The following is a 22,078-nucleotide window of genomic DNA, read 5'->3' on the forward strand; positions in this document are numbered from 1 at the left end:
ATAATCTCTCATCTAGATAATTTCTCATCTAGATAATATCAAACCTATATAATATCGTGTCTAGATAATCTCTCATCTAGATAATATCGAACCTATATAATATCGAACCTAGATAATATCGAATCTAGATAATATCTCATCTAGATAATATCTCATCTAGATAATATCTCATCTAGATAATATCTCATCTAGATAATATCTCATCTAGATAATATCTCATCTAGATAATATCTCATCTAGATAATATCTCATCTAGATAATATCTCATCTAGATAATATCTCATCTAGATAATATCTCATCTAGATAATATCTCATCTAGATAATATCTCATCTAGATAATATCTAATCTAGATAATATCGTGTCTAGATAATCTCTTATCTAGATAATATACAACCTATATAATATCGAACCTAGATAATATCTAATCTAGATAATATCGAGTCTAGATAATCTCTCATCTAGATAATTTTTTATCTATATAATATCGAATGTAGATAATATCGAGTCTAGATAATCTCTCATCTAGATAATTTCTCATCTATATAATATCGAATGTAGATAATATCGAGTCTAGATAATATCTCATCTATTTAATATCGAATGTAGATAATACCGAGTCTAGATAATCTCTCATCTAGATAATATCTCATCTAGATAATATCTCATCTAGATAATATCTCTTCTAGATAATATCTTATCTAGATAATATCGAGTCTAGATAATATCGAGTCTAGATAATATCGAGTCTAGATAATATCTCATCTAGATAGTCTCTCATCTAGATAATTTCTAATCTTGATTATTTTATCTACATTATCTTATCTGGATTATCTTATTTCAATCTATCATTCCCAAATAATATTTTATTCATAATTTTATTTGTTTAAAACAATATTAACTTTAGTTTTTTTTTTAATTAAAAATAAATGCTTTTGCACTTACCGTGAAATGGGTTCGCGTTGATGAAAATGTAAAAATTGAGCAAGTTCTTTACGTTCTTTTAATTCGTTTATAATGCCATTGAAAAGATTGTCGAGTTTAACGATAACAAAACCAATATTTTGTGATGGATTCATCTCAAAATATCGTGAAATATCTTTACTGATGTGCATTTGTAGATCAACATTTTTCATTGAATTTTCTAAACTCGCCTCAGGCAATGAAAACAGAATTGATTTTCCACCATGGAATGGTTCACTCTCGTAATTTGATCCTCTGTATTGACGGTAATCACTGCGTTGTGGATACAATGCCGTCCATTCGTCATCCAACAATCGAAACATAACAGTCGTCTTTTTTAATATTGCGCTGTCGAAAACATTTGTTCTTGGCACGTAAAGCTGTAAAAGAAAAAGAAAAGAAAATTTATCTCTGGTAATTTAATTTTTATTTACTTGTTCTTCAAAGAAGAATTTTTCTCCCATTTTCTTTTATTACTTTTTATCGTTTTTATTTATTTTTCTTTTTTTTATATTATTTCAATGAATTTTATTTTCTATAACTAATTATTTTGATTGCTTTAAGTAAAACTTTTTAAAAAATTATTATTTTATCTATTTTTATTTTTTTTTTTAATAAAAAAAATTTGCAAATTAATTAATTATTAATTAATTTTTTAAAGAAATTATTATTTTATTTTTTTAAACAAGAAAATAATTTTTAATTAATATTATTTTCTTTTTATAAGCTTGTAAATTGGGGTTAGAAAGTAATTTAAAAAATAATTGATCAATTTATTATCAAAAAATATATTTTTTTAAATTTCCTTTCTTATTATTTTTTTATTGATTCATTTTTTTTTATTTAGTAGTATTTAATTGAAGTTCTATTTACCAAAATTTTTTATGTTTATTTTACTTAAAGATTTTTTTGTGGCCAAAAAAAAAATGAAAAATTCTTGACTGTAATGAAAGGAATAAAACATTATTATGTAAAATTTTGTATTTCCTACGCTAGCAGAAATTTGTAAGAGAATAATGCATTTTTTTTTCTTTTTTTTTTGTATGTTTTGAAACGCGGTTTTATTCAAACAAAATACCTTCTGTATTCGTTAGTGAGAATGTGAGGAAAATATTTTAATAACGAAATAAAGAGAGCTTTCTTTTTGTTTACAATTTTTCTAACCTTAATTTACCTAGTTTAACGGATAATGAAGAATTGTATAAAAATAGAGAGGAAAAAAGAGTTTTTGTTTTTTTTTTTTGGGAAATTTTTTTTCTACATTTTGAATTTTTTTTTTTTTATTTATAAAATAAACTGTTAAATGTTGATTTTCGTGCAAAATTACCTTTTCCACTGCCACTTCCAACATCATGATATGCAAATCGTGCGAAACAATTAAAGATGACATTTTTTTTTAAATTACTTTTTAAGGTTTCATTTAAATTCGAAAAATAATTGTTGCATTTTTAAGGCTATTTTATTTTGAAATTAGGAAATAATTACATTTTTACAAACCATTCGTTGGAATGGTTTGTAAATTAACGACAATTTTTAACCATGTTTTGTGAATTTGACATTATTTTTTGTTTGATGCTCTTTTTTTAACAAATCGATAAATTTTTCAAATTTTTTTTTTTTATTTTATTTATTATCAAAAAAAAAACTTTATTTAGTGAATAAAAAATTAGTTGATATTAATTAATAAATAATTTATTATTTCATTTTTAACAAATATCAAATTCATTGTAATTAATTAATAAAATAAGTTGTCGAAACTTGACGCCATCCTTACATATAGAAACTTTGTTTCAAATTATTTTCATAAATCGAAATACAATCTTTGAATCAGTTTTAATTAACTAAACTTTAACAAGTATAACAGCCTGCGAAAATGCTAACGACCTTAATTAAAAGTATCAATATTCCTAGAGCAAGTTTAAAGTTTAAAATAGGTCGTGGGAAAGGTTTGAATAATAAAAATTCATTAAATTTTTCATTTGCAAAAAAAAAACTTTATAAAAACACATTTTTTTTTTTGAAATCAGAAACATTTTAATGAATGTTAATTATTTAAATTGTTTTAAATATTTTTTTTTGAAAAAGATTTTCTTTATTGAAAAGTGAAAAATAGAAATTATTTTCTATGGTAAAATATTTGTATAATAATAAATAATAATTGCTTTTTTAAAACTGTTATTTAATAAATAAGTAAAAATTAATAAATAACAAATACTATGAAATATAAATTTAAGAGTTCGGGAGTTCCGGATCGCCTAAAAAATTTTTTTTTTAATTCCACTTTTTTTTGTTTAAAAAACGAAAAGAAATGAGATTAAAAATTTTTTTTAGAGAGTCCGGAACAATCAAAAATTACCCTGTATAATATTTACAAATAAAAATAATAATAATAGTAAATAACATGTAAAACGAAATAATCTTATTAGGGTTTATCGTTTTATACTTATTAAATAATAATTATAATGTGAAAAGTGAAAAATGACCAAATGTTAAAACAAGTTCATTGAAGGGAATGGAGGGCAAATATAAAGACGACGTTGAAGGAACAATTAAAATTCAGCGTCTGCAGCAGCTTGTCGAATAAGAGGGAAGAAAATCGAGAAGCAATAACTACGTGCACCACTGGGCACCCGCAATTATTTTTCTTTCCTTAACGGATACGAAACTCAAGAACTCCACTTCATCGAACACTTCACCGTATAACCGGTAACGAAAGAAATTAAACCAGCGAAATGCATCGTTGCGCGAAACTCCCTTTAAACGCTTTGAAAAAAGAAAAAAAAATACTCGCGCGCTGAAATATCAACTTTCCAAGAAGCAATTTAGTAATTGGAACGGAAAATAGTTTTATATACTTCCGTCGTAATACATTAAAGTCAATCAAGAAAAAAAAATTGAAGTTCGAAACATTCATATGAAAAGAGAATTGTTGAAAAATCCATTTTTTTCTAAAGCTAATTATGAATTTGAAAATTTAGATTTTATTTCTGTTTGTAAATGGCGCGGTTGTGAAAAGTCCGAGTGGGTAATGTAGAATTGGAGGAGGGAGATAGAATTGACTCAAGGTCAAATTCTCCGGCGGGAAGAGAACGGCGCATCTTTCGTGCGTCGATTTTCTCCCCACTACTACGCGTTCTCCCACTCCAAACTGGCCCGATATAAATAGGATGCTCGCTTGAAAACTTGCCACTCTTCCTACTGCCAAACCTCGCTACGCATCTACTGTCTACTAAAACTACTGTTTACTTTAAAAAAAATTTCTTTTACGTGTTTATTTTTTTTAGAAGGAATTTTGTGTGTTATGTCCGTAGATTTTTTTTTCTTTTCTATTTATACATATATTGAACCCTTCTTAAATTATAAACCTGAAAGCAAGGTAAATATTTGTAAAAAATATTAAAGAAGTAAGTCTATTAAAAATTCTATTTTCTTTTCACAATTCTACAAGAATAATTGAATCGTGAATTTCACAAAAGGGCTCAACTCGAAAAAGCATAACTATCATTTTCGCATAACAATTGATAGTGAAAATGATTCTTACGGTTTTTAGAGTTGAGAGCCCTTTTCAAAAATAGTTGTTAATTTTATTTCTTAAAAATTTGTAAACCTATTGTTTTATTTAATATAATTCAATAAAAATATTTACAATTACAAATTTTACCATTAAATTATTTAACAGTAATTATTTTCTAAAAAGGAAAGATAAAATTTTTCCATTATTTGATCTCTGTATCATCATCATTAGCTTTATAACCCCTCTTTCACAATTTCAGAAAGAATGAATGGATCCATTAAGAATCTTCAAAAAAAAGAGAAAGTACAGCAGATATTGTAAAATCCAAAAAGATTTAAAGAAAGAAAAGTCATCTCATGTAAGACTTAGACGCTATATATATAGATATAGGGAGTGAAACTTGTGGTAGGGGGAAGGGAAGGAATTCTAAATTCCCATTGGTGGTGCAGTCAAGACTAAATCTGCCACTTTAAATCAACTCGAAACTGATCTCTCTTTCTCGCATAATCCTCGAGATTCCACAGAGCGTAGAATCCTGAAAATGAAACTCGTCGCGTTTCCTCTGCACTGCCGTGGGCAAAAGTATAGGGATATATATAGGGATCTAAGAATTTAGTGGTCAGAATTTCAAGAGCAGAAGGGTGGAAAAAAAACACGAGGGGTTCTGTTGTTAAAATTCGCGGGGAAAAAAAGTATACCGTCAACCGGGACCTTAGAAGCAAAAAATTATAGATTATATTTTAAAATTTTGAAGTGAAAATACACAAAGAGGATTAAATTTTATTGCAAACCAATGACAAGTCCAACATGTGAAATGTAAACAAACATGAAATGTAAACAAACCATGCACATTTTTTCGCGCTTCTCATTTGCGTAGAAAATAAAAATTTGTCGTTTTCTTTATGAAAATGGTAAATTAATGTATTAAAGTTGGTTACTATACTTTATTTAACTAATTATATGAAAAAATAAGTACAATTATAATGAAATGAAAAGTGCACTGAATTAGCAATTTGTCGTTTTCTTTGTGAAAATGGTAAATTTATATATTAGACTAGGTAACTATACTTTATTGAACTAATTATGTGAACAAATAAGTATAATTATAATGAAATAAAAAGTACACTGAAATATGAATTTTTTCAAGGTTACGAAAAATTTAGGCATTCGAGTATATCTGAGGCACGGACGTTGAGGACCTAGGTGGGAGAAAGTGAGAGAAGGGGTAAAATTTCAGAATTTTACCCTTTCCAAGATGTGACCGTCCAATGGCTCAACTCTTTCTCCCACCTAGGCGCTCAACGTCCGTGCCTCAGATATACTCAAATGGTTTTTTTTTCGAAACCTTGAAAAAATTGCTAATTCAGTGCACTTTTCATTTCATTATAATTGTACTTATTTTTTCATATAATTTGTTAAATAAAGTATAGTAACCAACTTTAATACATTAATTTACCATTTTCATAAAGAAAACGACAAATTTTTATTTTCTACGCAAATGAGAAGCGCGAAAAAATGTGCATGGTTTGTTTACATTTCATGTTTGTTTACATTTCACATGTTGGACTTGCCCTTAAGTCTTTTCTATATTTAAAATAATAAAAACAGATTTTTATGTTGCTGAAACGAAAAAAAAACTTTTAATCGAGGTAAAACTGTCGTAAACATAACCTATATAATTTACTTCCGTCTAAGGTACCTTTCTTCGCGATACATTTTTTTCTAATTTTTAAAATCAAATTTATACTAATAACATTAGTTTTTTTTTGCCAAATTGTCGCACTACAATATTACAACTAAGTGTCAAATTTTAATATTTCAAAATTAATATTTTCCAAATTAAAAAAATAGCTTGTACCAGAATAGCCTCGGTATATATAGCAATCCGGAATAAAGGTTTCTGCGGCAAAATTCAACGAGAGAAAAAGAATAAGTGAGAACGTCGAAGAGAAACTAAAAGAGAGAGAGAGGGGGGGGTTCATTCTGTCCAGAAACATGCGAGAACTCAAGAGTGAAATGAGATATTTAGTGAAAGCTTTTGTTTGCCCAAGCTTTCTTCTCTGCTATGACTTCTTTTCTTTCTTTCCACTTTTTTTTTATCTTTTAATTCTTCTTTGAGAAGACAAGGTTTGCATCAACCGCACAAAAAAAAAAAACAAATCCAGGAAAATTAATTACTCTACGACAAAGAAAATTTATTTCATGCCTTGAAACATTTTCCATTAGTTAATCTTAAGTTGACGTTTTGTTTAGCTCCATATATTATAACTAAAATGAAAACTCGATTTTTGTTTTATGAAACATTTTTATCGTTGTCTATAAATTATTTAATAGAAAAATAATTATTTATTTTACAATACAATTTACAATACAAATTTGATACTCAATAATTTTTTTTCAAATATTTACTAAAATGCTATTTGAGAATAATGCAAATTTTTTCCCAATTCTCATTTGAATAAAAATTAAAAATTTTTTAAATTGTATTTTCTTCAAATACAGAAATTATTGAAATTATGAAAATACTGATTATTTAATGCAAATAAAAATTATTTGGTTTAAGAAAATATTTATTTTGATAATATTCAAGTAACCGATTATTTGAATTAAATCATTTTTTTTTCTTATTATAGGTGGTTTTAAAGAAGAAATGCATTTTTTTTTTCTTTTAAACATTATACCCCCTACTTGGAGTTGCCATTAATTCATGATTCTTTTCCTCCTCTTTCTGCGCGGAATCTTGAACATGTCTCTATTTATAGTCAAAAAACCCTCACGAAGAAAAGACTCGGTAATGTTCCATTCTTCTCGATGCCATTGTTATACACTTTTCGAGACTAATTTATTGGTGACGTCGATTGCAAATATCGTTATCTTTTCTCTTCTATATAATATATTCTTTCTCCAACGTACAAAACTGTTATCTACAGATTTTCTCTTAAATCATCTTGTAAAATAGACTTTTATATACATTTTCTGAATAGTATACGCTTTATAATAACTATATAATAAATACTTTTATCAAAATATTTTAACAAAAAATTAAACAAAATATGAAAAATAGTTTCTTCTTGTTCCTGTAAGTTATAACTTTATTTATTATTATCGCAGTTAATAACACTGCCACAAAAAAGGAATTTTTTATCCTGGGCCTGGGATTCAAACCATGATTATTACATTTTTGGGGGGTATCTGAAATCGAAACCAATGTCCATTTTACCCCATCACGTCAGGATTTTGACATAACCTCAAAAAATCATCACTTTGCGTTTTTGGAGTTTCCTAACGTGATGGGGTAAAATATACATCAGATTCGATATCAGCGTTCCCAAAAATGTATATTCTGACTTTCAAGTTAATATTTTTTTTATTTTTTATACGGCTGTAATTATTTTTGACGTGACAACGTCTTACTCCGCGGTTTAGGGAGCCAGTCAGAAAAATTGTCGTTCATATCGCCGGCCAGAAATCGAAAACTATAAGTCATTTTTTCAAGATTTTTGTGTTATTCGATTACTTTCGATCTAATCTCGATGCCAAAGGGGCCGTCCATATACCACGTGGACAGTTTTGGGGGGAGAGGGGGTTCGTCAAAAGTCCACGATTGTCCACGAGGGGTGGAGGGGGGGGGGGTCAAAGCAAATATCCACGTGGACCCAGTAAAAATGAAATTTTATTTATTGTTTTTTATCCCTCTTTTAAATTTCGCGCCAGTGTATTATGCAGCGCTGCGCAAGTCATTCGATATTTTTATCGATTTCGTTCGAGTTTTATCGGATCAATATACGCTGGCTGGTGTGCTACACGTGAAAAATCATAACAAACCCGCCTAAACCCGAATTCTCATAAATTACAATTTCATTTTTAATGAATTTAAGACCTACTGTGAATGATTTACCTCAAAATCTCCCTTATGATTTGTACTGCCCTTCAGTACTACCTGTACTGCAAGGTAAGTGACCCCTTAAAAAGATTCCACAGATAGGACTCCGATAAAAATTTTGATACTCAGCGTAACAAATTTTGATTTGAAATACATCTTGAATTTTGAAACTACTATTGACTCAAAATACTTCAATCAACTAACAGACTGTTTTTAAAATTTTAAAACGCATATGCAGTGAATTTGGCCTTTATTTTGCCGCAAAGTCGCACTTAACTACTCACGTTAAAATATTACATAAAAATCAACGTAAAAGAAATACAGAGGATTGGGATGAAGAAACGGAACTTGTTGAAGTGTCTTGTGTAGAGATAGAAAATAATGTAACTTCAGAGAGCTCCATTGATTTTTTCGCAACTGATAATCTTGCCGAATGGTTAACACAACCATGGATCAGCAATGATAATATAGATGACGATTAGTAGATTTGTGGTTTTTTCGATATTATTTTAAGATTTGTTACCATAAAGATTTACCTACTTTTATTTTATACGATAATTTTCAGATATTCCTGGCATAAATATTTTAATTCTACCATACATTGTATTTTTAGCTATAGTGATCGATAATTTAAGATTTGTTGCCAAAAAGATTTATGTATTTTTAGTTTGTAGAGTAATTTGAAACATTTTCGCCAAAAATATCTTCAGGATACCAAAAAATAATGGTATTTAGTTGGTAAACGTTATTCTAAGATGTGTTACCAATGTGATTGTTATGTGATTTAACCAAAAATGTTATTTTGCTTAGCAAAATTTTAAGTTTACTAGCAGTAAACTTGAAAATTATTTTTATAATTAAAAGAAACAGTGACTAAATGTTTTCTAATAACAATTAAATATCTACTTATTTACCATTTTAAAATAAGAAACATACAAACAAAAAATTTTCACCAAAAAAAGTCCACGTGGACATTTAGGGGGGGTGGGGGGGTTCGTCAAAAGTCCACAATTGTCCACGAGGGGGGGAGGGGGGGTCAAAAAGTGATGAAAAATTGTCCACGTGGTATCTGGACGGCCCCAAACTTATTTTTGTCAAATTTGGAAATTAAATTTTTTATAGTTTTCTATGTTACCGACCGGTTAAAGATTTAACATGTCAGTATACAGCGCCACTGCTGACAGTATCCACTATACCTATATATGTATAATAGTCAAAATAAACATGGCTGCCGAAGCTGTCACTTTGTTTTGTTTTCGTATTGTTATTCGAGGAAAAAAATGTGGAGCGATCACGTAGTGTAGTGTGGTGTTGGCCTGTGTACATAGTATAGTCACAGTATTGCCAACTGCTGAAATTTTGCACCGGAATAATATCAAAACATAACCTCAATCATGGATGTATTCTGTTCAAGAATTGTTATAATTAACTGATGCACCACAATTCTTGAACAAAATCCATAATTGAGGTTATGTTTTGATATTATTCCGGTGCAAAATTTCAGCAATTGGTAATAATGTGGCATTTCGTTTTGAATATTTTTAAATTTAATTTTTTGAAAATTACTGTCAGTTTATTCTAAATTTATGCACTGAAAAAAAATTTATTTGATTTAAATAATCGGTTACTTGATCATTATGGAATAAATATTTATTTGTATTAAATAATTATTATTTGAGTCAATTAAATGGTATTTGGCTCAAATACAGAAATTATTGGTTCAATTACAATTTATTAAATTCAAATAAAAATTATTAGGTTCAAGTAAATACTTATTTGTTAATAGTCAAGCAACCGATTATTTGAATCAAATAAATTTTTTTTCACTGTGTTTATGTACAAAATAAATTACTAAATAATAATCTTATAAAATATATTTTAATTAATTAAAAAAGACGTTGTCACAATCAAAATTCTCCGTCCGTGTAATAAATACAGACCGCTGCTTTAATTTTTTTAAGGTTATGTCACAATCCTGACGTGATGGGGTAAAATGGATTCGGCTTTAGCGACCCCATAAACATAATATAGTAATCATATAGTCAGAATCCCAAGTCAAAAATTTTTGTCTGTTTGTGTGACTGTGCAATTTAATTTAATATTCAAATTCAAATTATTTAAACTCAAACATCTAGTACTAAATTTTTATATAGCATTTTGTTCAGGAATTTTTTATATCTAAAAGTTTGAATTACAAAAATATCGAATGTTTAGAAATTCGAAATTTTGAAATTATTAAAATTTCCAAAACCAATAGATCGAATTGTTTAAAGTTCGAATTTTTAAATATTAAAATTTCAAAAAAATTAAATTTTAAAAAATTCAAATTATTAAAAGTTTGAATTATTAGAAAATTAAATTTTCAAAAGTTCAAATTTTCAAAAGATAGAATTCTTAAAAATTCGAATTCCTAAAAGTTCTAATTTTTAGAAACTCGAATTTTTTAAATTTCGAATTATCAAAAAATAAAATTTTCAAGAATTCAAATTAATAAAAGTTCGAATTATCAAAAGCTAGAATTTTTAAAATTTCGAAATCGAATATCTAATTGATCGAATTTTCATTTGTTTGAATTACCAAAAGATCGAATTTTTAAAAGTTCAAATTACCAAAAGATTAAATTTTTAGAAATTTAAATGATTAAAATTCGGATTAACAAAAGATAGAATTGTTAAAAAAAAACAACTGTATAATTGATTGAATTTTCAAAAATGTTCGAAATACCAAAAGATCAAATTGAAAAAAATTCGAATGACATAAAAATCGAATTTCTAAAAGATCTAATTTTAAGAAAATTGAATTTTTAAAAGTTCGAATTACCAAAAGATTAAATATTTTGAAATTCGAATTATTAAAAGTTCGAGTATTCAAAAAATAGAGAATTGTTAAAAATCCGAATATCTATAATTGATCGAATTTTCAAATTTTCGAATTAGCAAAAGATAGAATTTCTAAAATTACGAATTTTTATTTGGTCGAATTTCAAAATATTTGAATTACATACCGAAAGATCGAATTTGGATTTGATCGAATTTCTAAAAATTCAAATCTTTTGGTTATTCGAACTTTCAATATGTATCCTTGACAAAATTCATATTTTAATTAAATTAATTAATTAATTTAGTTTATACAATTTTATTTTTTAAGAAAATAAATTATGTTTTTTTCATTTACCAAGAATATACCCAACGTTGATATATCCAAACATATAAATGTAATATCGAATATAATTATATTTTAATAAAAAATTCCTGATCCAATTTTTATTAATTTTAATTTATGGGTGAATCTCTCGAAAAGGACAAATGCTGAATTAAGAAAAAAAAAAAATTCAAAACCACTGTTATGACTATTGCTATGTGAAGAGAAGGACCTAAATAAGTCTCTAAAATACGTTGTTACGATCTTTATGAACATTATTGTTTAAAAAATAATTGTTTAATATAAAATAATTGTTTAATATTTTGTCACCGATACAATGATCGAATCCGTTTAAATCTTGTTACTCGAGGGTTTTTGGGGTCGCTAAACACGAATCCGGTGTTAGTTTTTCAAAATTCAAAATGACAGATCCAATATGGCGGACGACAATTTCAAAAATCAGTCCAATTTACTTGAAAATGGTTATTCGGGGGTTTTCGGGGTCGCTGATTACGAATTTAAGATCCGTTTTTAAAAATTCAAAATGGCGGACGACAGATTTAAACATCCATCCAATTTACTTGAAAATAGTTACTCAGGGGTTTTTGGGGTCGCTGATGACGAATCTGGAATCAGTTTTAAAAAATTCAAAATGTCGGACAATTATCTTTTAAATCTATTTAATTGGCTTTAATATCGTTAATTAGGGGGTTTCAATAACGGTGAACACAAATCTGAAGGTAACCCAAGTAACCATTTTCAAGTAAATTGGATTGATTTTTGAAATTGTAGTCCGCCATATTGGATCCGCCATTTTGAATTTTGAAAAACGGACCTCAGATTCGTAATCAGCGACCCCAAAAACCTCCGAGTAACCATTTTCAGGTCAATCGGATCGATTTTTTAAATTGTTCTCCACCATATAGGTTCCGCCATTTTGAATTTTTGAAAACGGACTTCAAATTCGTAATCAGCAGACGAAAATCTTGAAGGAACGATTTCGTTTTATTTTTTTAACATTATTATTCGATAATATTACATGTTCTTTTTTTTGACATGGCCCCCTTTGACCCCCTGTAATTCCGAAAGGGGGCATATGCTCATCTTGAAATTTTGCAGGGATTATTGGGTCATCATATGTTACCATTTGGCATAAAGAAAGTTTCAAAATTCGAGGTACGAAAAAGGTGCATTTTTTTGCATGAGGCTTTATAATCGATGGATGTGACTAGCGATCACGGAGGGGAGTTTTCTTCCTTTAGGCGTAGCCAAAATTTATTGATTCTAATATAAAAATAATAAATTTTTTTAAAAAAAGTAATAATAGTATTCGCGATATTTAAAAGAATATTCTAAAAATTATTAATAATATTTATTATTTATTTATCAAAAAACTAAATTTAAAGTGGTCACGGAGGGGAGTTTTTTTGTGTCGACGAACATTGCGAAACTGAAAATCTTTCTGACACTTATTGTTTTCATTTCTTTCATGATGTTGTGTACTGACCAAAACAACATCGTCACTGTAAACACTTTTGAATTCTTCATTTCTCAATTATCATTTTTTTTTTCATTTACTCATTATATTTGTAATTGGTCACGGAGGGGAGTTTACTTTGCGAACAAAACTTATTTAATTCTAGGAAAAAATATTTTACAAATATTCTGTTTTACACTTTATAAATCAATTATAAATAATGTAATTAGTAGATGTTACTAGACAAAAGATGTTTTCCTATTGCAGTATGAATGCAATAATTCTTCTTTAAATAAAACTTACTTCGCGAACGGTAACGGAGGGGAGTTTTTACACTATATAAACATGATTATATTCAATTATTTAAAATTGTCAATTTTTTTTTATAAAATCTTATTAAATTCTGTTGACTTTTATAATAAGGCCCGCAACATTTTCAATTATTATAATTATTCATTAAAAATAATGTCATGAACGTGTCATTTGTCCTTTTTGTGAGAATGACCCTTATATATGTGTCCTGACGCGGTGAAAGGGACCTTATGATTAAATAAATCGATTTTTATTTTTTTATACCAATCGATAGTTTTTGAGTTGCTTTTTCATTTCCAACAATTAAAATTTGTCTCCTTCAAATACTTATTGTGTTATATAGCTTTAAACATAAGTACTTTTCCGCGTATTCTCGGGCGCCTCGTGGCTACTGCAAAACCACTACCACTGCTCACCACTACGACGCTACCCTCGTATATCGGTGAGCGTGTTTCCTTCGTGCATCTTCGGCTCTACCATTTCTTGTCTCTCCCCACTAGTTCTAAGCTCTGATGTATACATTGCGCTGGGCCCGGAAAATGGATTGGAGTTCTAACTTGGCAGCGGTAGTGACCGGACGGAATATGTTCCGGCACTCCATGCATTTTTAATCGATTTTGTTCTACCTATTATTTTTTCAAACAAGTTTTAGTTCATCTTAGTCAAGTTCTGTGTAGTAAATACTTATGATTTGTTCTGCTTCTGAAAGCAACTATATAACCTTTTTATTAAAACGTTCGTTCTACCACGTGCTCTCTGATGTGTTCTTCGAAGTTTGTTCTAATCCTGATCAGTTCTGAGTTTTGTTCTATAAGCGAGTGTGACTTCTATCCTCGCTCATCGTAACCTTTTGTGAAATATCTAAAATTTTTGTGTCATCCTGAGAATCTATTTTATTGCTTCATTCTGTTCCGCGTATTCTTTCATAAATTTTTCTGATTTTATCTGAGTTTGAGACGACTCACTGTTATTGTGCTGTGACCTCTGCGGTTTACAATGCTTTGTAGATCTATGTAAACATCTTTTGTATATTTGTGGTGTCACCTTGTAGTGTTGTGGTCTTCGACAGTTTAATATCTTAACTGTATACCCCTTGTTCAAGGTTTAAGTATATTTAAAGTGTTTGAAACCCGGTGTTGACATTTTCCCGCGCTACAAGTACAATTGATGTTTCTCTCTCAACTTGAGTTTGTCTCTCATTGCTTTGCCCAGAGGGAGCCTGACTGCGGTAGTCTTACTTTAAGCAACCATTGTGTTATTTTTTCCGATTGAAACTTAGAAATTGCTATTGAGATCAATTATATATATCAATGTATGGCCTATACGTTTTGAATTCAATTCTCACATGTATTCTTCTCATGGGAGTTTATTATGATTCATGAATAGATTCAACGTATGGCAAAGTCATTTTCCTTGTACTCGACTTGTCCGTTTCCAAGCGAACAATATATTTGATTCAATCTCAATTTCCAATAAGCTGGATTTACTTTGCTGTTGTCTAACCTGTATTACCAACAGTGTAGCATATAGTGTATTCTAGAACTTTTTCGTCTTCTAAGTTTATTGTTCTGACAGTTGGCTGTGCCTCAAGTCATTAAGAAGAAGAAGAAGAAGAAAGAAAATGGATTTATCTCATATTAAAGCCAGTAAAATTGCAATAAACAATTTATTAGATTTTCATTATTTTAATAATGTATAATAATAATAATAATTTATATTTTAAATTCAAGACATATAACTTATTTATACAGCAAAAGTAATGTTATTTTTACTGTTGTAAGAAAAGTAAAAATTGAAAATTTCTCTGTTGATAAAATAAATAATAAAAATTAATTTTATTTGATAACAACGATTTTCAGAGAATTAATAAATAATTATTAAAAAAATGTTTAAACATTGTCAAAAAGGGGTTTCGTAAATTTCTTCTCATCTTTAAAGGATAAAGTATTTCGAGTTGGCATTTGGAGGAATAATAGAGGAATATTATTTTTGCAATAATATTGTGAGGAAATTATTTTATTAAAGATTTAAAGTGGAGTAATTTGGGGTAAGTTAGTTCAGCAGCGGCCACTAGCTAGAATTGGCGCCACATAGATTCAATGTCTGTCCCCACTTCTGTCAAAAATCCAACTTTTATAACCACAAAATTACTTTTAAAAATGGAGATGCTTCTTAATCAGCTCGCCCTCATCTAATTAATCCGACAAATCCGAACAAGATATTTCAAGTTATTTACGTATTATTTTGTCAATCAAAATTAATCGATTAACTTTAATATAAACTGAATCCATTTGCCGGGCCCAGGGCAATGTTTACATCAGAGCTTAGAAAGAGTAGGGAGGTACAAGATATGGTAGAGCCGAAGATGCACGAAGGTAGCATGCTCACAGACATATGAGTGTAGCGTTGTAGTGGTGAGCAGTGGTGCTGATTTGCAGTTGTACGTCCCCACTACTCAAATGTCTATTTTCGTGCTACACTTCGAGCGCCTCTCCTGTAAAATTTGCTTTGGAACCGTAAGGTCCCTTTCACCGCGTCAGGACACATATACATATATATTAAATTCTTACATTAAAAGCGTATTAAATTTTTAAAGGGAAAAAAAAGTTTTCTTTTTTTTTACAAGTTTCCATCATTGCCTTTTAGACTGAAAAGCCCAGTGGGGATCTTTTTATTTCTTTCTCTCTCTCTCTCTTTTTTTACCTTTCTCATTCATCCGATTTGTGCGGACTACTTTTCAGATGCGATGACATTAGACGTAAATCCCTTTGGCGTCTGCTATTTGATTATCATGTCCTTTTACTAAAGCGATTTCATGCGGCATTATCCGCAGAGGCATATACATATTATATACGAAAGAAGAACGAGAATAACCGACGAAGAACGAGAATGCAAAAAGAAAGAGGAGAAGAGAAACAGAGAAGGAGAGAAATAGTTAGGAAGTGAAGGGGATTACTTTACCAATGAGTCTAGGATAAGGGTTGTAGCTCTGGTGAGTAGCAACGATTACGACACTCGTCCCGAGAGGGTTGTTTCCTCTCTCTCTCACTCTCTCTCTCTCTCTCCCTCTTCCCTTTTCATGAGTTTACTTTCGAAATAGGTACACTTGAAACAGGACACTTCTTAAAATCTACTTAATGTCCGTTAAAAAAAAAAAAACTGTTTCTCGTTAAGTTTTCCTTCTCCTTTCCTATTTGTCTCTCTCTCTTTTTCTCTCTAACAACTTCTCGCCGAATCAGTTAATTATACTGGCATTTATCACATGGAAAAGAATTCTTGACACTTTTAGAGTGACATCCCCCTTTTTTACGAGGACAATTCATTTTCCCCAATTTAAGTCCAAATTCATTTCACTCGACTGCTATTAAAATTGATGTTCCGAAAGAATTTCTACCCTCTTGCTCTCTCTCTCTTTTTTTTTTGCTTCCCTCTAAAGTATACCAATAAACCAAAAACATGGGGGCGGTTGTGTAATTTTACTTTGACTTCTAAAATCCAAAATTAAGGTGGAATTAGAAGTGAAAGTGAATTACGAAGTTAACGTGAAATACAAAGTAAATAAAGAGAAATACAAAGTGAAAGTGACTACAACTACACTGTAAAAAAATTAGGGAGTTAACATTATTGGGAGTTAAATTTTTCGAGTTAAAAATCAACTCCAAAAGTAAATTAACTCCCTAGGCATAAAATTAACTCGTAAAGCATTAACTCCCTTTGCTTCAACTCCAAAAGGGTGGGACTTTTGTAGCATCTCCTAGGGAGTTAAAATTCAACTCCTTTTTTTTACAGTGTAGGACTTTTTATTTCTTAATAAAAAATTATTTACAGTCAAATTCAAAATCAAAATGAAGATAAAATTAAAAATTATAACACAATAATTTAAAAGTATATTAAATTGAGACAAAAAATATCAAATTGATATAAAAATTTGTATCAATTTGATATACTTTTAAATTAGTGTGAAAGTGAAGTAAAAAGTGAAAGTGAAATACAAAGCGTGAAATACAATAAAGAACGTAAAATAATATATTTTAAAGAGAATATCATTTTACGAAATAAAATATAATGTGAAGATTTGAAACGAGAAATTTCGAAAGAGTCTTAATCGCGTTATATAAGGGGGGGTTAGAGAAAAGTCCTTAAGGAGAGCATCCAAGTGTCGAAAGTCGTTATATAAACGGAAGTTTCGATATGGTTGTACTTTAGACAATCGAACTCATAAAACGCAGAATTGCAGATAAACTTCTCACTCCATAGTGTGTATATATATATATAGTATGGATGCATTGAAACTGCAGCTAACTATAATCCAACGTGAGCACGTTATCAACTACTTGAACGTTAATGGTTATATGTAATGTCGATATTACACAGAAATAAACAAGATTCAATTGATTCATTAAAGCATCCTACTTCAGTTGATGAATACATCAATAATCTCTCTCTCTCTCTACTTGTGGAAATAAAGCGAATTTTTTTTTAAAAAGTACACAGTTTTCCTAAAAGTATCAAATTGAGACCAAAAATTGCATCAAATCGTTGCAACGTTTTGATGCACATAAGTTATATCAAAAAGAGATCGTTTTGTGTATCATTTTTAGAAATGATACACCCCAAGTAGAAATATCCGTAGCTCGCCGTAATTAAACACCGGCATGGTACTGATCCAATACTGGCTGTCGGTATTGACTTTCAGTACTGGCAGTGTACTGTCTAATACACCGAATCAGTACTATGTCGGAGGTAAAAAAATATTAAAACCAGTACTGGCAGTACACTGTCATTCACACCGAATCAGTACTATGTCGGTGATAAAAAACATTAAATGAAAAAGTCTTTAAATTATTCCAATAGGTAGAAAACGATGATTTTTTATTTAAAAAAATGTATATTAATTTCTATCGAATACTTTCCCTCAAAATTTTGGATGTAATTGTAATGTATTATTATATACCTATATAAAATATATTTATGTTTTTTTAGTTATTTTAGTACTCATTGAAATATGTGCATTAAGTTATTTATCATGCATACAATAACAATAAGTTGAGAATTTTTTTTTAATAGTTTTAAAAATAAAGCAAATGTAATTTTTTCACTGTAATTTTTAAATATTATTAATAATTAAATATTAAATTTAAAAAATTTTTTACCATTCATATTTTACAGTCGTCTTTTATTAACTTATTTTTAATTATGTAATTCATCAATCATTTTTGTCGGTTTTAATATTATTTACGGTAAAAATAATTTATTAAAAATATTTAACTGAAATTGATATCCAGTTTTATTTCATTAAATCTTTGTAAAAATTGACAAAATTTTGTGAGTTTAAAAAATTTAAGAATAAATTCATTTTATTTTCGTGATCAATAGATAATACAAACTTTGAAATCAAAACTTTTGTATTAGGTGAACTACTTCAAGCCAGCACTTCAAGCCAGCGCGGCTGTGCGGTATGCGTATCTGACTTGCGTTCTAAGGGTTTAGGGTTCGATCCCCCATGCGTGCGAGATTTTTCGTTCTTAGTTTTAAGTGTTATAAGTACAATATTTGTTCATGTGTAATATCAATTATTAAATAATTATTAAATTAAGTATAAGTGCAAAGTAAAAAAAATTAAATATTATGAATTTAAAAAAATAAAAAAATTTACAACACAAATTATTTTTTGTAAAATAATTTATTAAAAATAAAATAATTTAATTAATATAAATGATAATTATTTTTTTTTAATTATTTATTGTTAATAATATTTTATATATTCTAAATAACATTAACTATTATTGGCTTCACATTACCTGTTCGTGGTAAAAATGGGAGTAATAAGCTAATAAGGATGAAATTTGCATTGGAAAGCGTGTTTTAGCATTTTGTAAAAAAGTGAGATTTTAAGTCCGGATGAGTACTTTGCCAGTATTATGCCAGTATTATTCTAGTACTACGTTAGTACTGGTGAGCGGGACAAAATCAGTACTGGACAGCGTTACCAGCCAGGGTTGGTCCACTACTGGTCCAGTAGGGCAGTCAGTACTATTATACTGACTGGCAGTGTTGGGTCAGTACTATGCCAGTGGCACATTTCTACTTGGGACGAAACGGTCTCATTTTTTGATGCAAAAAATTTAATCAATTTATATCAATCATGGCCGAATTGAATCGACTCAAAATTAAACGAATTTTTTTCAGATCTTTTGGTAATAGTACAATTGCGGAGACCATTTCACTATTTAATTTGAAAATGAAAATAACAGAAAATCAAAGACAATGTGCAATTCGATAATTAAAAAGTGACAGCTTATAAACATAACCTAAAATGCATGAGAAAAAATTTGTCGATAAAATCAATATAGCCGAGCTTTTTAGAAGGTAGATGGCAGTTTTGCTTTTTATAAAAACGATTCAGAAAAAATTTAAAGAAAGAAAATAGATGAGTGCTGCCAACTACCTTCTAAAAAGCTCGGCTATATTGATTTTATCGACAAATTTTTTCTCATGCATTTTAGGTTATGTTTATAAGCTGTCACTTTTTAATTATCGAATTGCACATTGTCTTTGATTTTCTGTTATTTTCATTTTCAAATTAAATAGGGAAATGGTCTCCGCAATTGTACTATTACCAAAATATCTGAAAAAAATTCGTTTAATTTTGAGTCGATTCAATTCGGCCATGATTGATATAAATTGATTAAATTTTTTGCATCAAAAAATGAGACCGTTTCGTGTATCATTTCTAAAAATGATACACAAAACGATCTCTTTTTGATATAACTTATGTGCATCAAAACGTTGCAATAGAAAAAGATACAACCAAGTTTACTGTGTATAAAATAAAAAATTTGCTGTTAAAAGACGAAGTTAAAGTATCGCAACGTTTATATAAACGATTTTTAAAGAAATAATTTTTTAAAATGAAAAATTCTATAAGTTTTTGCCTAAAAAATATTTCTTGTAGTTACTGGTATACCAGTACTGAGCCGATATTGAGCCAGTACTGTCTCAAATAAATTTTCTTTTTGATTAATACTAGTTTACAAAAAGTTCTAGAGTGAACCCAATGAATCTTTTTGTTTAAATATTTTGTTCATCAAAATTTTTTCAACTTGATTTTATTTTTCAAAATTAAAATGTACTTTATTTTGCTTTTCTGTGGGTAAAATTATTTAAACAAAAAGTTTCCTGACACCAAGTCTTAAAATATTTCGCAAGATTTTCTATTTGTTTTCAGATATGCAATAAACCAAACAAATTTTTAACAGATCAAACTAAAAATAAATAAATTTGTTTATAAAAAATTAATATTTTTTTAAATAAAATTTATAATATAAATTTAATTTAAAAAATTAAATACAATCGCAAGTAAAATTGCACAAATGTTATATTATTATCAATAATATAAAATATACAATTAACCTTTCTTAATAGAAATTATAAAAAATAGTTAAAGCTACAAACTTATACCGTGGATGTCCCAGTTGCCGTCCACCTAAGATCTAGTTTCCGTCCAGTTTAATTTTAAAAATAACATTTATAAAAAAATTATTTTCTTTTATTTGTTTACTTAAACTAATAAATCAATTGCGTTCCAAAAGGAATAAATTATTATTAAAAAATAATTTAAATTACTATGCGAGATATTTGTAAAATGGACGGATACTGGGACATGGACGGTAACTGGTACATCCACGGTATATTTCAATGGTCAATAAAATTATTGTAATTTGTTTCTGGATGTTATTCTTCAGTTTTTTTCCAAAAGTGAATTATAAACAAAAATTTAATGTTAATTTAAAAATAATTTAGATAATTTTTTTAATAATTACCTAATTTCAGGAATTTAGTATATTCATTATTTATTAAATCATTATATTTGTGATGAGTTAATTTGTAAACTAATTTTGTTTTATGTAAATTGAATTGAATTCAATGTTAATTTATTTATATTTGATATAATAATTAATATTAATTAAAGTGAATAATAAAATAATTAAATAGTAAATTGCATAATTATATACATTATAATTATTTTATAAACATTTTTATTTTTACTGAAGTGTTTTTATATATTATAAAAACTTTGGTTTTATAATAAACATATTTTTATATTTATTTTTTGATTTTTTAAATAATAATTTGCAATATATATTATAAGAAGCAATGAAAATTCTTGGTGTTTTCGATTTTATATAATAAAATATTAATTAGTTAGTTGACTAATTTAATTAATATTTAATTTGTCTTGGGTTACTAAAAATTTCAGACACTTTTTCCTAAGTATACCAAAAAAGTATTACCTGGAGTGAAACTTATCTCCGTTACAGTTAAAGCTTTCTTTTTGTATACAAGAAAATACAAAACTGCCAGTACTCGGCCAGTACTGAACCAGTAGTGGTTACCAATACTGGTGCCAACTCTGGCAGCCAATAGTGGTAAAATGTTATCATCCCAAAGTTACGCCAACTCTGGCGCCAATACTGGTTGCCAGTACTGCGCCAGTATTTGTCAGTACTGAGCCATTAGTAAATTTTTGATTGGGTACTTTATTATTTTTTCTATTTTTCTACGTGTAATTTTGTCTTATCTAATATGTATTCATTATTACTCCCAACTATTTTTGAATATTGTAAAATAAGGATTTTAATTTAAAATTTTTAAGGTTTTTAACCCTTTTCTTTTTTAAGGAATAACTGTACGCAATTTATACATATACATATGAATTAAAACAAAATAAATGTTTTACGCCTTTCCATTTTATATAATTATTTAATACATAAAATGGTTTTAACAAA

At 28.2% G+C, this 22,078-nt stretch overlaps 1 protein-coding gene and 1 long non-coding RNA gene across 4 annotated transcripts in view; one reads left to right on the forward strand and one right to left on the reverse strand.

Annotated features, from left to right (window-relative positions):
• The window catches only part of LOC127277649 (uncharacterized), a 90,752-nt gene that overhangs the window by 31,691 nt on the left and 36,983 nt on the right, over window positions 1-22,078 (forward strand). The window lies entirely within an intron of this gene.
• Window positions 1-22,078, reverse strand: part of LOC127277641 (uncharacterized) — a 37,946-nt gene that overhangs the window by 4,005 nt on the left and 11,863 nt on the right. For 2 of the 3 annotated variants that reach the window (XM_051298938.1, XM_051298940.1), the window contains exons 1-2: window positions 2,290-2,513; window positions 945-1,342 (exon numbers count right to left, since the gene is read on the reverse strand). In XM_051298938.1, the coding sequence (XP_051154895.1) occupies window positions 945-1,342; window positions 2,290-2,352 (461 nt within the window). In that variant the 5' untranslated portion in view covers window positions 2,353-2,513. Of the gene's footprint in view, window positions 1-944; window positions 1,343-2,289; window positions 2,514-22,078 lie in introns of those variants that run through there. The other variant, XM_051298939.1, reaches the window with a different exon arrangement.

Source organism: Leptopilina boulardi, unplaced genomic scaffold (assembly GCF_019393585.1).
Source record: "Leptopilina boulardi isolate dan_hultmark-lab unplaced genomic scaffold, ZJU_Lbou_2.1 LbouV2_172, whole genome shotgun sequence".
Lineage (NCBI taxonomy): Eukaryota > Metazoa > Arthropoda > Insecta > Hymenoptera > Figitidae > Leptopilina > Leptopilina boulardi.